General features: G+C 35.0%; 1 protein-coding gene across 1 annotated transcript in view; it reads left to right on the top strand.

Annotated features, from left to right (window-relative positions):
* Positions 1-13734, top strand: part of LOC126733886 (uncharacterized) — a 55433-nt gene extending 41699 nt beyond the window's left edge. Inside the window, exons 5-15 of the mRNA XM_050437318.1 lie at positions 791-974; positions 1030-1261; positions 1369-1596; positions 1650-1803; positions 1859-1947; positions 2254-2374; positions 2431-2610; positions 2663-2832; positions 2883-3231; positions 9573-10027; positions 11273-13734. Of these exons, the coding sequence (XP_050293275.1) occupies positions 791-974; positions 1030-1261; positions 1369-1596; positions 1650-1803; positions 1859-1947; positions 2254-2374; positions 2431-2610; positions 2663-2832; positions 2883-3231; positions 9573-10027; positions 11273-12771 (3661 nt within the window). The 3' untranslated portion in view covers positions 12772-13734. The remainder of the gene's footprint in view (positions 1-790; positions 975-1029; positions 1262-1368; positions 1597-1649; positions 1804-1858; positions 1948-2253; positions 2375-2430; positions 2611-2662; positions 2833-2882; positions 3232-9572; positions 10028-11272) is intronic.
* The last annotated feature ends 619 nt before the right edge of the window (positions 13735-14353 follow it).

A 14353-nucleotide genomic window follows, 5' to 3' on the forward strand; every position in this document is an offset into this window, starting at 1 on the left:
GGCCTTTGCCAGATCTAAGAAGACCCCAATAAACTTTTTATTATCGTCGAGTGAATTTTTAATTTGTTTAGTAAGCTGACAGAGGGCGTCTGTGGTACTAGATCCACTATATTACCTTAAAGATAATCTATCTTTAAGATTGATGTGCCTTCTTAATAAATCTAGATGTAAAATTATTAATTCCAGGAGAATTATCATTCTTAAGACTATTTATTTCTATTATTACTTCGTTTTCCTTACCTGGATTTAATAATAATGAATCAATTACTCGATCAGATTTTCCGATAACATATTTTGAGTTGGCTTAATTTTTCTGTACAGGGTGTCTCACATTCGAGGGTGACTATCGGCAATGAAAAACTGTTTAATAAAAAAAAAATTAAGTTTGCCGATATCTCTTTAAATAAAATCGGTAGAAGGTAAAAACAATTTTGACAAATTTCGGTTTTCTTCGGATAAATCCCGAAGTATTTGGAATTTTAAAATTTTTTAAACGTCATTTTATTAAGCTCCAGATTGCGCAACTTTGCCTTCATTAAACCGACCCCGTAACTCTTACGGTTTCCGAGATCCCAATGGTCGCCCTCGAATTTGGGACATCCTGTACATATCTACGTTAATAATTACCCTACGTTAATAAATATAAAAAATATAATTAACTTTTGTTGAATAACTGTTTCTGATTTGATTTGATTCATATAAAACTGAAAAAGATGAGTAGTTGACTGAATGTCTGAGTGATAATGATGATGATGAAAGAATCAAGAATCATTTACAATTTTTTTTCTAGAAACAGACAAAGAAGAAGTGGTTCGGTCCCGACAGAAGTACCATTCGAAAAAATGGACGAGGCATTCGAGTGGGCCAAAAGTGGCTTCAATCGAAGCCTACCCACCAAAGTGTTGGTCCACGGCTTCGGCAGCGACTGCGGCTACATTTGGGCCTACGAAATCCGAAGTGCTTTGATGGCTGTGGTGAATACTCTTATTCAAAATTCACTTTTCTTCTCTTAACAACGACAATTTTCAGGAAGAAGTGAACACGATATGCGTGGATTGGTCCAACGGGGCGGCCCTACCCAACTACGTAAAAGCCTCGGCGAACACCCGTTTAGTTGGCAAACAAGTCTCTTTGCTCCTGAGGGGTTTAGTGGAGAAAAACGGGTTATCCCTATTAAACACCCACCTTATTGGTTTCAGTTTGGGTGCACATATTGCGGGATTTGCCGGGGCTGATTTGGGGAATCTTAGCAGGATTACAGGTGAGACCCTGCAAGAATGTGCAATCTGTGGCGCCATCTAATAGTGAACACATCAATACATGAACTAAGTTCACTGAACTGTTAAAAGTATCTCTTTATATTGGTAGGTTTGGACCCCGCCGGTCCTTTATTTGAATCCCAAGACACCCGTGCCAGACTGGATGAAACCGACGCGGGATTTGTTGACGTCATTCATAGTAACGGTGAAAATCTGATTCTGGGTGGTCTGGGATCATCCCAGCCAATGGGACACGTGGACTTTTATCCTAACGGAGGTCGTATGCAGAAGGGCTGTAGTCATTTGTTCGTTGGGGCTGTTAGCGATATCATTTGGTGTAAGTTTTACATGGATTTTTGGGGTATGTTAAATGAACTTTTTTAATTTTAGCTCCCGCTGTGGAGGGCAGATCGTTGTGCAATCACAGGAGAGCCACGAAATTTTTTATCGATTCAGTCTCTCCTCGATGTCATTTTCCCGCTTTCCCGTGTGATACTTACGATAACTTTTTGGCGGGAAAGTGTTTTCCTTGTAGTGGAGACAGGTAATATTTTAGCCATTACCAGAGTGTATAAGTTTACAGTGTTTTGTTTATATAGTAAGTGTGGCAATATGGGGTATTATGCCGATAGGTCGAAAGGAAGGGGTCAGCTGTATCTGATTACCAGAGAAGAAGAGCCGTTTTGTGGTAAGTTACCACCTCCAGTACACCATATTAGTAAACTATTATATACTAAACAATAATGGTATGGCTGTCTTTATTTATTATTAAAAAGATTTTATTTTAAAATCCGATTCGAAGGACCAATTAAGTGAGAGTTACCAACCTGAAAGATTATGTAAAACCTTTAAAAAACTGACTTTTTTAACAAGAAATCGATAAAAAGGTTCATTAACTGCCTCTAAAAGTAACAAAAACATAATTTCTGAAGAAACACTTCCTCACTTACTATAAATTTGTTACAGTCTTCAATTTAATGAATTATGTTTGTAGCCCATCAGTATCTAGTCAGAATAGAAACGTCACCGAGTCCTTTACCAGTGAAGAGTTACGGAAAAATCCAAGTGACTCTAGTGGGAGACTCTTACTTAAACGAATCTTTTCTACTTACCAGGTACTTAAACATATAAAACACCTAAACAGGCTTAACAATACTTTTGCAAAATATAGAAAAGAAGACGAGGAACTAAAACTGGGTGAACCTGTATCGAAAATAGTGGTACTTCATCCCCTTTTGTCCCAACCAATCAAGATCGAGGTGCTTTATACAGCCTACAGTGGCTGGCTATCTTCTGGCCTTAGCCAGTGGAAAATCGATAAGGTCATGCTGATGGACAGCTTTGGAAAAATGTATAAGCTACTCCTTTAGTCAATAAACAAATACACAAATTAATAATTTCAGATCCTCGGTATGCAAAAAGAACTTTATCCTGGAATCTGGAAAGCCCGCAATCTTACCACTGTACCCCAGAGACTGTGACATCCATAAAACTGACTCTTCTGATAGTGAAGAGGAGATTAAGCTGGACAAGGCTGAGAACGTGCATGTCGGGTATCTAAATAGCAAAGAAGGTAAGAAGCTTACCAATATTTCTTCATCTGTTAATCTGTTTTATTTCCAGAAAGTACCAATAGTCTGGATGATGTAGAAGCGGAATCCAGTCGTGCCTTCAACAGTCGAGTGATAAAAGCGGACAAAATCAATAAAAATACTGATGCTCTCAATAGGGAAGTGGTGGAGCCTATTTTGAAGCCCCAACCTACGAAAAATGGCAGGGCACACGTAGAATCTTCCAAGTCCAAATCTGAGATTTCTGAACCTATATTAGGGCCTACAACTGTGAAGAGTGTAGACAAAAGTACGGAGAAGACCATAAAAAGAGAAGAAGAGCTGTTGAAGGGTGAAGATAGGCCTGGAGACACTCGTAGGAAACCTGAAGATTCCAAGTCGTTAAGGGATCCAGCTGTTGGGTAAGTACCTATGAGTCTATCGATGCAGTAAATGGTTCTTAAATAGCTTTTAAAATGATTATATTAATTTCAAAAATTTGAGCGCCATCTTGGAAAAAAGGTAAAGAATCTTGGAACCAAAAAACATATCCCTCCTAGAACAATTTCTTATATGGAGCTTACAGGAGAAATATTTTTAGTTCATTTTTTAGTCACTGATGCCGCGATCCTACCTAAAATCTAAGATATTTCTTAATGACAATAGGTGGCGCACATTGGTTATGATGTTGTTTAATAATAATAGGTAGTGCTACCAGAAGGACAGTATTAATAATATTCGTAAAGTTATAGTTTGATGTATCTATTTTTAGGAAAGTTATTTTAGAGATTATAGGGCACTTAATTTTCTTCATATTTATTAGTTTTGTGATTTCTGTACCAACACGTAAATTCAGTGTCATTCGTTTTTTAGAGCGTCAAATACCTGGAAGAAATTATTGATTTCCTTTGAGTCAAATGTTTCTTCTCTTGTTCTTCTTTTTTAAGTACGTCAAATATCTGGAAGAAATTATTGATTTCTTTTGAGCTAAATGTTTCTTCTCTTCTTCTTCTTTTGTAGAGATATCAAATGCCTGGGAGAAATTAATGATTCCTTACAGGCAATTAAGCCAAACGTTTCTTTTCTTCTCCTTTTTTTTAAGGACGTCAACTGCCTGGAAGAAATTATTGATTCCTTAGATGCAGTTGAGCCAAACGTTTATTCTTCTTTCTCTTCAGAAATTGTTCAACTGTATGCAATATTCTTTTCACAAATGTATACGGATAAAGTCTATGACTTTCTTCTGCTTTTTTAAAACACGCGGTCGTGTAAGATTTTTATTACTATTAAACCCATAAGTTTTCCATTAAAAATCATTTAATGAGATTTTTTTAAAATTATTTTATGAATCAATTTTTCTTACTATCATATTTGAATTGAATATTTCATTAAAAAAAAAGTTGACATGCACTGGTTTGCTCGTCGACGATTAACAAGGGTTCAGTTTAAAACGAGTTAAAGAGAGACGGAAATCGGCAAATTCCAGTGACCATCAAAAGTTTATTCGAGTTGTAGGATTGTAGATAAGTTGTTTTTTTTTTATTCCAGGCGCTCATATAGGATTTTTTTTTAAACTTAGTATAGGTGTACAGTGAAATTATTTAAGAACTTTTTGGTTATGGACGTGTAAAGTATTGAAAATTTTCATAAAACAAATTTTTTCTTAAAATTTTGACTATTTTTTGAAAAACGCTGAAATAGGTGTTCAATCAAGTTAACTGAAGAATCTGTGTATCAATTTTCAAATCTCTCTTTCTCGTCTGGTGTTTGATTGTCTTGATGAGCTTTGTTTGTCTGATGAGTTGAATCATTTAGTCCCTCCTGTCGCACTTTTTGTCGGTCTTATTTTGTTTATTTTTTTCTTTTTCTTCCTTTTTTTTTTATTGAAGACACCAAAGTTACGCCAAACGTTTGTTCTTTGGAATTGCCTCAAACATACTTACCATCATTTTTTTTTAAGAGAGGTTAAAAAAAATATGCAAACAGACACCCCGGGATAGTGTGAGGTTAAGGCTTTTTCCAACCCCGACTCACTAAATACCATTCCTCTATGTCAAAATTATATATACGTATATTAAAAAATATTTATTACAGAAACAATGCTATTGGATTGAGTAATATGGACGAAAAACGGTGATTTTTCAAAAGAATTTCTTACTGGGCAAATGTTTGGGGTGGGAGGGGGGGGTAAGGGTTGTATTGATAAAAAACAATGTTTTTGCAGAAAATATATATTTAATTTAATAATACTGTTTACTCAAAATTGATAAAATTGATATTTGTGGTGTATTTATTTCAAAATTACAAATTTTATTAAAGCTGTGCTCCCCTGGCTCTTATACATGCCCTACATCGCCGTCGCATTTCTACTGTCGTAAGGCGAAGTCGCATCTCTTCTCTGACGGTTAGAAAAGCGGCATTAATTATTTGAATTAAGTGGTCTAGATTGTCAATTTCCACCTCGTACACGAGTTCTTTCGCACGTCCCCATAGGTAAAAATCGAAAGGGGTTAAATCAGGGGACCATGGAGGCCATGCGATGGGACCTGCTCTTCCGATCCACGAATTAGGAAAAGTATTGTCCAGAAATTCTCTAGCGGCGACCCGATAGTGTGCAGGACATCCGTCATTCTGGAAGACGATTGGCCCGTCTTCATTAAATATGGGTATATCAGCCAATAATTGTGGGAGATCATTTTGTAAAAAAAGCAATTGTCCCCGTTGAGGTTTCTCGGCAAGTAGTGTGGACCGATGAGGTGTCTCCCAATCACACCTGCCCAAACATTAACACTGAATCTTGTTTGGAAAGACTTGGCTCTGGTCAAATGCGGATTTACGTTTTTGTTTTCCCAATAATGTAAATTATGTTGGTTAAATATCCCCGCACGTGTGATTCATCTGTCCATAAGATGCTTTTTAAAAAGTGTCCGTTTTCAACGTCTGCGTGAACCAAAAAGCGGCAAAATTGTACCCGTCGCTCATAGTCGGCTTGTAGAAGACCTAGAATAGAGTATCACGATGCCAGTAAAAATTGCGGAATTAAGTTGTTGATGTAGTATGAAGTTATCTTGCACTGGGGTGTAATGGAAAGGATGCCTTCCTTCTGCCTTGACAACTGACCATGCTTTCCATGTAGAAATGTTCAGATCTGTAGCTACTTTCCTTGTACTAGTGGTGGGATCCTCATCGAATGCGCGAATTACGTTTTCATCTACAGCAACATCATATTGCCTCCGATTGATCCTCGGTTCTTGAAAATTTAGATTGCCTGTTTCCCTTAATCGACGAAAAGTGTTAGCAAAAGTGTTGTGGTGGGGCACACGCCTATTGGGGTATTACTCCTCATAAATTCTTTGTGCTTCTCGCGTATTACCATTGGCTCTTCCATAAGCAAAGACAATATGAGCGTATTCTTCGGTAGTGTATGCAGCCATTGTGGCGATAATGATACATTTTTTTTTGCGTCAAGTTAAAGTTACCTTTCATAACTTTTTTTGCTACTTGCATTACCTTTTTGAGCTCATAACGAATTATTTCGGTATTATTTGTACTTGATATTGATTTTTTTAGATTCAGGATACATTACAGACTAAATACAAATGTAAAAAAAAAACGTGAAAAATATGCTGAAAAAAATTAAAGATGTCAAAAGGCATAATTTTTTGAAAATCCTGAAAATAACACAAAATCAATGATATAAAAAACCCGAGACTTTTAGAACACAAGTTTATTAAGAAAATATCTTTTATCTGAGCCTATCTATATGCCTACCAAGTTTGGCTAGCTCTCCGCCAAACACCCCGTATTTGACGATAATAATATATGATGTTTGCTTGTGTGACATTCGTTAACAATTCTATTTCGAAGATCTTGAAGAGAGTCAGGCTTTGTGGCAAAGACTTCGGGTTTTAGATGACCCCATAAAAAAATCCAAAGGGGTAAGATCGGGAGATCTAGCAGGCCATTCTACGGTACTTGCCCAAGGTAGGAAATTGGCTTGAAATACCAGGAAGAAAAAAATGGCACCAAATACCGAGAAGAACTACCTAGACCTGAGGAAAACTAGCATAAAATGCCTGAAAAAATGAACTTTTACTTAAACTACCTGATACAGAGAAACATATTAATTGATCAGTTGAGACCAGTAGAAATTTTCCTTAATTTTGATCAGTAGAAAGTTTTTTAAATACAATTCAAGTCGAAATAACCATTGAAGATTCTTGAGCAGTTGCTTCGACAACGCTACTCACCGCGTTATATTTTATTTCTTACTTAGTTTTACTGAAATCAGACCCATAGGAATAAAGTTTTAATAGTCACGTGACCTCAAAACTCAATATTTAAAAAATTTGTTAATAATCAATATTTATTTCCTAAATAAATTCCAAATACCAAAAATTTCATTCCATCCGGACCCATAGGAAAAACGTTTTGATAGTCACGTGACTTTAAAACTCAATAATTTAAAAATTTGATCCAAACCAATCATAATTTCATCAATACACCCCAAATACCAAATTTCAATCCAATCGGACCCATAGGAAAACACTTTTAATAGTCACGTAACCCTAACATTCAATATTTTAATAGTTGTTAAAAACCAATAATTATTTCCTAAATAAACTCCAAATACCAAATTTGAATAAAATCAGACCCATAGGAAAAAAGTTCTGATTGTCACGTGACTATAATATTTTTAAACTTTGTTAAAAATCAATAATTATTTCCTAAATCAACCCCAGATACCATAAATATCAATCAAATCGGACCCATAGGAAAAAAATTTTGGTTGTCACACATAAAATAATAATATCCATTAAATCCCGATTAGATTTTTTTTTTATCATTAGGACCCACTGTGTTGTAATTTTTGTCTAGCAAAATGCCTTGTATAGACCCACTGTGTCGCATGAATATTATAATAATACACGGAAAATGCTAAAACGTCAAAACGTTGCGAATTATCACGGCTAAAAGAACACGATTTGGTAAAAGATATGCACATATTCGGATTCTTCAGAGTCTCTTGAATAATTCCGTATCAATTTCAGGAAGTTCTGAGCCATTTTAAGCATTTTATTAATGAAATTACGAAGCAAGTCCGAGCCGATTTATCCACGTTGACGCCATGTTGTCAAAACCGCCGTAAAAGTCGGCATTAAAATCGGGCGTAGACGTCAAAATAGACCATTTTCAGACGATGATTTCGGGTATAAAAAAAGGTTTTTACCTTATGATTTGTACACGGAAAAATAGTTTAAAGCCTTAGGAACAGTTTAACATCAATTCTGGACCGATACCAATCGGTTTTAGTAGTTAAATTTCGATTATAAAAAGGGTATTTTTTCGGCGAAAATCGCCGTTTTCGTTGCCATGGAGACGCCGACCGTGGGTGGGTGGCTCGATAGTAGCAGCTCTTGTGTGGGTAGATTTTTAGCGATTTTTCGTGCTTGGGACTTTTTTGAAAAAAAAATTACTTTTAGGGTACTTGTAAAAATAGCGAAAACATGAAATTTTAGTATGTTATAGTAAAATGAATGACGCATCTGCTCGATTGGTTTTGGTTTTTCTATCACATACCGGGTGCGTACAATTAATTTTCAAAGTCAAAAAATTTAAAAAAATTCATAACTCAAAAACGGTTTTGCTTAAAAGTACGGTTGTAATTGCAAAACATTCTGCTTATCACACGCTACAAACAGCCCATAAACTATTTGGCTCTAGGGGGCGCCACTAACAAGTTATTAAGGCTAAAAAAAAAAAAGTGTGAAAAAGGGTATTTTTAAATGAGCACTGCTCACCCTGTATAAATGACAGCGTTAAACTTAATCCGCCGTTTTATTCAGAAAGAGTGCAGGTTTAATTAATCCAAACGATATTTTTTTAAATTTTTCTTCATAAAAATTTCACAAAGAAAAAACTAAAAAAAGTCAATTTTTAAAGGTTTTTTTAATTTTTCTCCCAAAAAAAAAACATTTTTAAAAAAAAAGTTCTTAATAAAAATTAAACCTCTCGATGAGCCGCACCTATCTTCTGTGAGTCATTTTATCCGAAAAGGCACCGATAAACCGTCAGAGGGGCTAGAATTTCACACATGTCTGAAACTTTGAGCGTTAAAAAAAAATACTTCCCGTATACTGAGAATAACCAAAAACTATACAGATAAGGTCCTCATGAACTCTAATCGATCTGTTAGATTTCATAACATTCAAAGAACCGTTGCGACCTGTATCGAATTCTCATTGAAAAAATTGGAAAAAAAAATTGTTTGACTTTGAAGGCGTCCTAGTCTTAAAAAAAAAACAAATGAAAATTTGTCAATAATCAGCTTGAAGCTCTAAATATCTAGATTATAAAAAAGTAAAGATCAATTCTCTAGCCCAAATAGAATCAAAGTTATAAGCACTTTTGTCTGCCGGAGTCCCGAGGTCGTGCGAAAACTCCCAAAAAGAAGAGTTCCTCCTTAAGAGCTTCCCTCTTATAAATATGCTCCCAAATGCCTGAAAGAAGCTAAATTTTATTGAAAAAGTGACTTGAAATGCCTGGAAATTAAAAAAAAAACAGACTACGCTTATATTACGACTTATTCCGTTTTATAAAACAATTATCAATTTATTTAAAAAAATATATTCATGAAAGAGCAAAAAATTATTTAAAAAAAATCCACTCTAGAACTTAAGTTTTAAAAAATCCCAAAACCTTAATGACTAAATATCCGGCTCGAAGAGCCAATTAAATCCTGTTTTTTTTTTAACCATTTTAGATACGAAAGATCCCGAAACCCATCGAATAACCCGAACCCCTTGGACGCCATAGTCACCACCGTACAATTTCTACCCCAACGTCTGGCCCGAATGTTCGAACAAGCAGAAAAATACGCGAGAGAAACCTTTTTGCCCTTAGTAAGCACCTACACCCCCAGGTTCATTTCGGACTTCATAGGACAACGTGGGGAACCCAAGTACGTCCCTTTACACTATGAGGAAGACCAGGAGATCCAGAAAACTGCTGAGTCTAAATCTCCGGATGCACCCAGTAACATTCAGCAAAGAAGTATCTCTATTGCTAATGGTTTCAATCGATTATCTACTGACGAGGTGCTGACTACCCCCTATACGCACATCCAAAGGATCATCAAGAAGTCACAGAAGTCGAACAACGACGTTTTGGACGATAGTGTGCCATCAGAGTCCAGCAATGTGGCTGTTATTACCGAAAGTAAGGTTATAAATAAGAAAAAGCTTTATGGTAATATTAAGAAAAAGGCTATTTATGTTAACCTGCCTGTGTTCGATGAAAACGATGTTGGGGTTAAGTATATTCCTTTGCGGGAGTAAAAGGGACAAAAAATACGTGTTTTCTTGTTTTAGTTATCTATACATATATGTAAATTGTTTTTGAAGGTGTAATTTATTAAATTATTATTTAAACTAAAGTTTAATTGCACAAAATATAGGGTAAGAAATGTTGATTTTTGAATTTATTTTTTTCACCCAGATTCTCTTTCTTTAACTCTATATACTGGAGCTTTATATATTTGTATGTTTGGCCGCCATTTTGTTTCAGAAAAAATATGATTAACGTAATTTTTATATGCTTTTGTCCTTTTCTGCCTGCGTGTCATAAATCTAGCGATTACTGCCTCTATCATCTTGGAATAATGCTTTTTCGTCTCTATCACATATACCATGCTTAATTTTTTTGTTTCCTCCTTTTCTACCGCATGCGACGTTTCTATTACTCCGTAGGTCATTTTAGAATTCAATGTTCATTACGTATTATAATTGGGATCATTACGATCGTAAATAATACTTAGAACTGTAATGGGTTCTATATATCTATAAATAAGAAAAAAAATCATACTTGTTTTGTTGTTCTTCTTCTCTACCGTCTGTCATGTCTCTGTTATAGCCTCGGTCATCCTAAAATTGGAAGTTCATTACGTAGTTGGAGTCATTACATCCGACAAGCATAATTTCATTACGATCGTAAACAATTCTTGGGACTGAAATGAGTTTTTCATGTCTATAAATTGGAAAAAAGTTGATACTTGTTTTGTTGTTTTTTATCTCTACTGCAAGTCATATCTCTGCTACAGCCTCTATCATCTTAAAAGTAAATATTCATTACGAAGTTGGCATCATTAAGGACGACAAGCATTATTTCATTACGATCGTAAACATTACTTGGTTCATTACATACAGTAAACACAATTTCATTATTATCTTTGATAACACTGTAAAAATGAACAAGATTTCTGACAACAAAATGGCGTACTCACTTTTTGACAAAACTGATTCTTTAGACAATCACACACTTATCAAAAGTCACTTATTCTATACCGCCATCTCTGTTTCACTTAGCTACTAATTTTCCAAATCTACTTTTTCTTCCTTCTTGTACCTTAGTATTTCTTATAACCAATTGTATGTATGCTATCTCTTATTCTTTCTTTCCTTTCAGGTGTCACTCTAACAACCACCTTTAGCGATATTAACCCTATTTTTCCAGACCCGAATAAAAGGTTCAATATAAGAGTAGATTACGGACAAAATGGGAAAAACAAACGACAAAACCAGGAAAATTCCATAACTGGCTCCAGTAAACCGGGACCGGAGCCTACGTTGATAGAAACGGTCGCGAATGTATTACAAAACATCCCTGATAGCTTTTCAAGGGCACTGAATCAATTCCAGAACTACACCAGATCCAATATTTTGCCTTTTGTGCAAAGTTATTCGCCAAGGAGCTTCGCTGATCTTCTATGGATCAGACCTGCCCCAAAAACGACTTTAAACATTGAAACTAAACAGGAGAACTCTAGTGAAATGACACAGAGAACTACAAGAGTTCGTTTCACTCTAGAGCAAATAGATCCACCAGAAAATGTCAATAAAACAAGTAAAATTGTTACTGGTCCAAATGATGTTTTAAAAACTACTTCTAAGATTCAAACTACTACTACTTCCTCTAATACAGCAGCAGATATTTCAAGCACATTGTCCACGCCTTCTAAAGTTGAAACTTTTACCAAAATGACTGGCTCAGATCACCCTACAATTGCTACTTCATTGCCCACAGTAACAACAACATTATTTAAAGAATTTAGCACTTATTCAACATCTTCTAACCTTGAAGCTTCTAGTAAAACGACTGATTCAAATCAACCCACAACTGATTCATCATTACCTACAGTAGTATCAACAGTAGCAGATGCTCCTATTGAATTAACTGATGTAAATCACGATACAACTACTTTATCATACTCTACAGAAGCAACGACATTAGTAGTAGAGGATTCTAGCACCTATTCTACATCTTCTATCATTAAAGCTTCTAGTGAAACAACTGATTCAAATCAACCGACAATTGCTCCATCATTATCTACAGTAGTATCGACATTAGCTTCTACGTCTTCCACGGTTAAAACTTCTGATGTCTCTCCTGCAACTTCTCCATCATTATCTACAGTAGTTGATGAAAAAGTGGGTGCGCCTTATTCTACTGAAACTCCTTCAGTGACTGGTGAAACTTCAGAAGAATATGACAGTATGCAAAACGAGATCTTAAAACCTTACCGTAACTCTCCTGTTATTAAAATATTAACAACAAAGTCTCCAGTATCCAAGAAAACTAATTATATCCAGAGAATTCCTAAAAGAGGTGAACAATGGCTGTATACTCTACCCCAGCCCTTCACCATAGTGATAGATCCAAGGGATTTAACTACGGAGGTCCAGAAAGCTATCTCTACTACTACGACCGTACGACCAAAAGTGACAAAATATCAGTCGTACATTCAAAAAATACCCAAAAAGAAAATCGTGCAGAATTTTAAATTTTTGAAAAAAGACCCGTGGGAGGGGATGATGGTTGTCGGACAGAAGGATTTGCTAGTCCAGAGCCCTCATGGGGATAATATGATATTAAGGGTGTCAAACGATGGAAGATTTATTGTTTGAAAAGGGAGAAGTTTGAGTCTGGCCTAGAGTAGTTTAACCTGTGAAAATAGCCGCCATCTTTGAAAAATTAAATGAAAAAAAATAGTCCGAATTAATGTGCAGTTATATTGTATTTTATAACTCATGTAATGCAAATTTAAAACGTTGTATTGCATGCCATGCCCCCCTATCCATTAATTTTGTTTTCCAAGATACGTCATTTTAAAAGGGCAACTGTCATTGGCGTCATATTTCAGTACGTGTTCTATTTGACATTGACACAAAAGACAAGTGACAAAACCTAAGGTTATGTTTAGAGTCAAGTGGTTTCAATTCAGATCTCCAAAAACCGATAAAAGACTTAGAAAAACTGATTAAACTTCTCTCCATTAACCACTTTAATAAATGTTAACCTAGAAATTTGACATTGACATGTCAACGGGCTGTAAGGTCAAGGTTATATTTACAGTCAACCAGATAAATCTAAGTAAGTACAGTAAACCGATATTTCCAAAAGCCGATAAAAGACTTAGACAAACTGATTGGGATACTTACCATTATCCGATTCAGAAATCTTAATTATACAATTAAAGTCTAATATTCAATTACATCACACATAACCTACTCTATTTGACATTGACATCTGTCAAGAGTCTGTAGAATCATGATTGACAAGTGACGTCTGTCAAATCCTTGAGTGTGAAAGTGCCTATAGAGGACAGTAGAAAAGCACTCTCTATTAGCGAAACCATGAGGTAACTAAAGTCAAATTTGAATTTTCTTGGGAGCAATGGAAGCAGAGTAGTTCAAAGAAGATTTCTCAAAAGCTATAAAAGAAACAAAAAAAATAATAAGCGACACTTAACTTATAGGTAGTTTCTTACAAGCAATTAGTAATGTTTTATTAGTTTTATTATAGTAGTAACTTATTGTTAGTTTAAGATCTGAAATGTACCTGCCAAAATAAATTAAATTACGTCAAAAGCACAATTTTATTTGCCCAGATTATACAAAATTAAAAAAAAAACTACGAGACATTACTAGAATTTAGTGCTCAATTTCACGCATTTTTCCAAAAACTTTTCCGGTCGGTTTTTTCATTGACAGTCGACGTCATATTTCAATACGTTTTCTATTTGACATTGGCTGGAATCACAAGTGACGTCTGTTAAAATCTAAGGTTATGTTTAGTACTAACTGGCTAATATAAAGATTTCTTAAAAGTTACAGAGACAAAGAGTGTAATCTCCTACATTAAAAAACTTAGTTTTGCGATTAAAATGTAATGAAGTGTTACAAGGCAGATTCTATTTTATATCCGTTATCACTTAAATAAATCTTAACCTAGCTATTAAAATTTAGCATTAAATGACGTCATATATAGCACATTCTATTTGACATTGACATCTGTCAACAAGGTATCAAATAAGGTCAAGGTTATATTTACAGTCAACCAGAAAATTCTAAGTACAGTAAACTGATATTTCTAAAAACTGATAAAAGACACAGACAAACTTATTGGGATACTTACCATTAACCGATTCAGAAATCTTAATTTTACAATTAAAGTCTAATATTCAATTACATCACACATAGGCTACTC

The sequence above is a fragment of the Anthonomus grandis genome, chromosome 3 (assembly GCF_022605725.1).
Source record: "Anthonomus grandis grandis chromosome 3, icAntGran1.3, whole genome shotgun sequence".
NCBI lineage: Eukaryota > Metazoa > Arthropoda > Insecta > Coleoptera > Curculionidae > Anthonomus > Anthonomus grandis.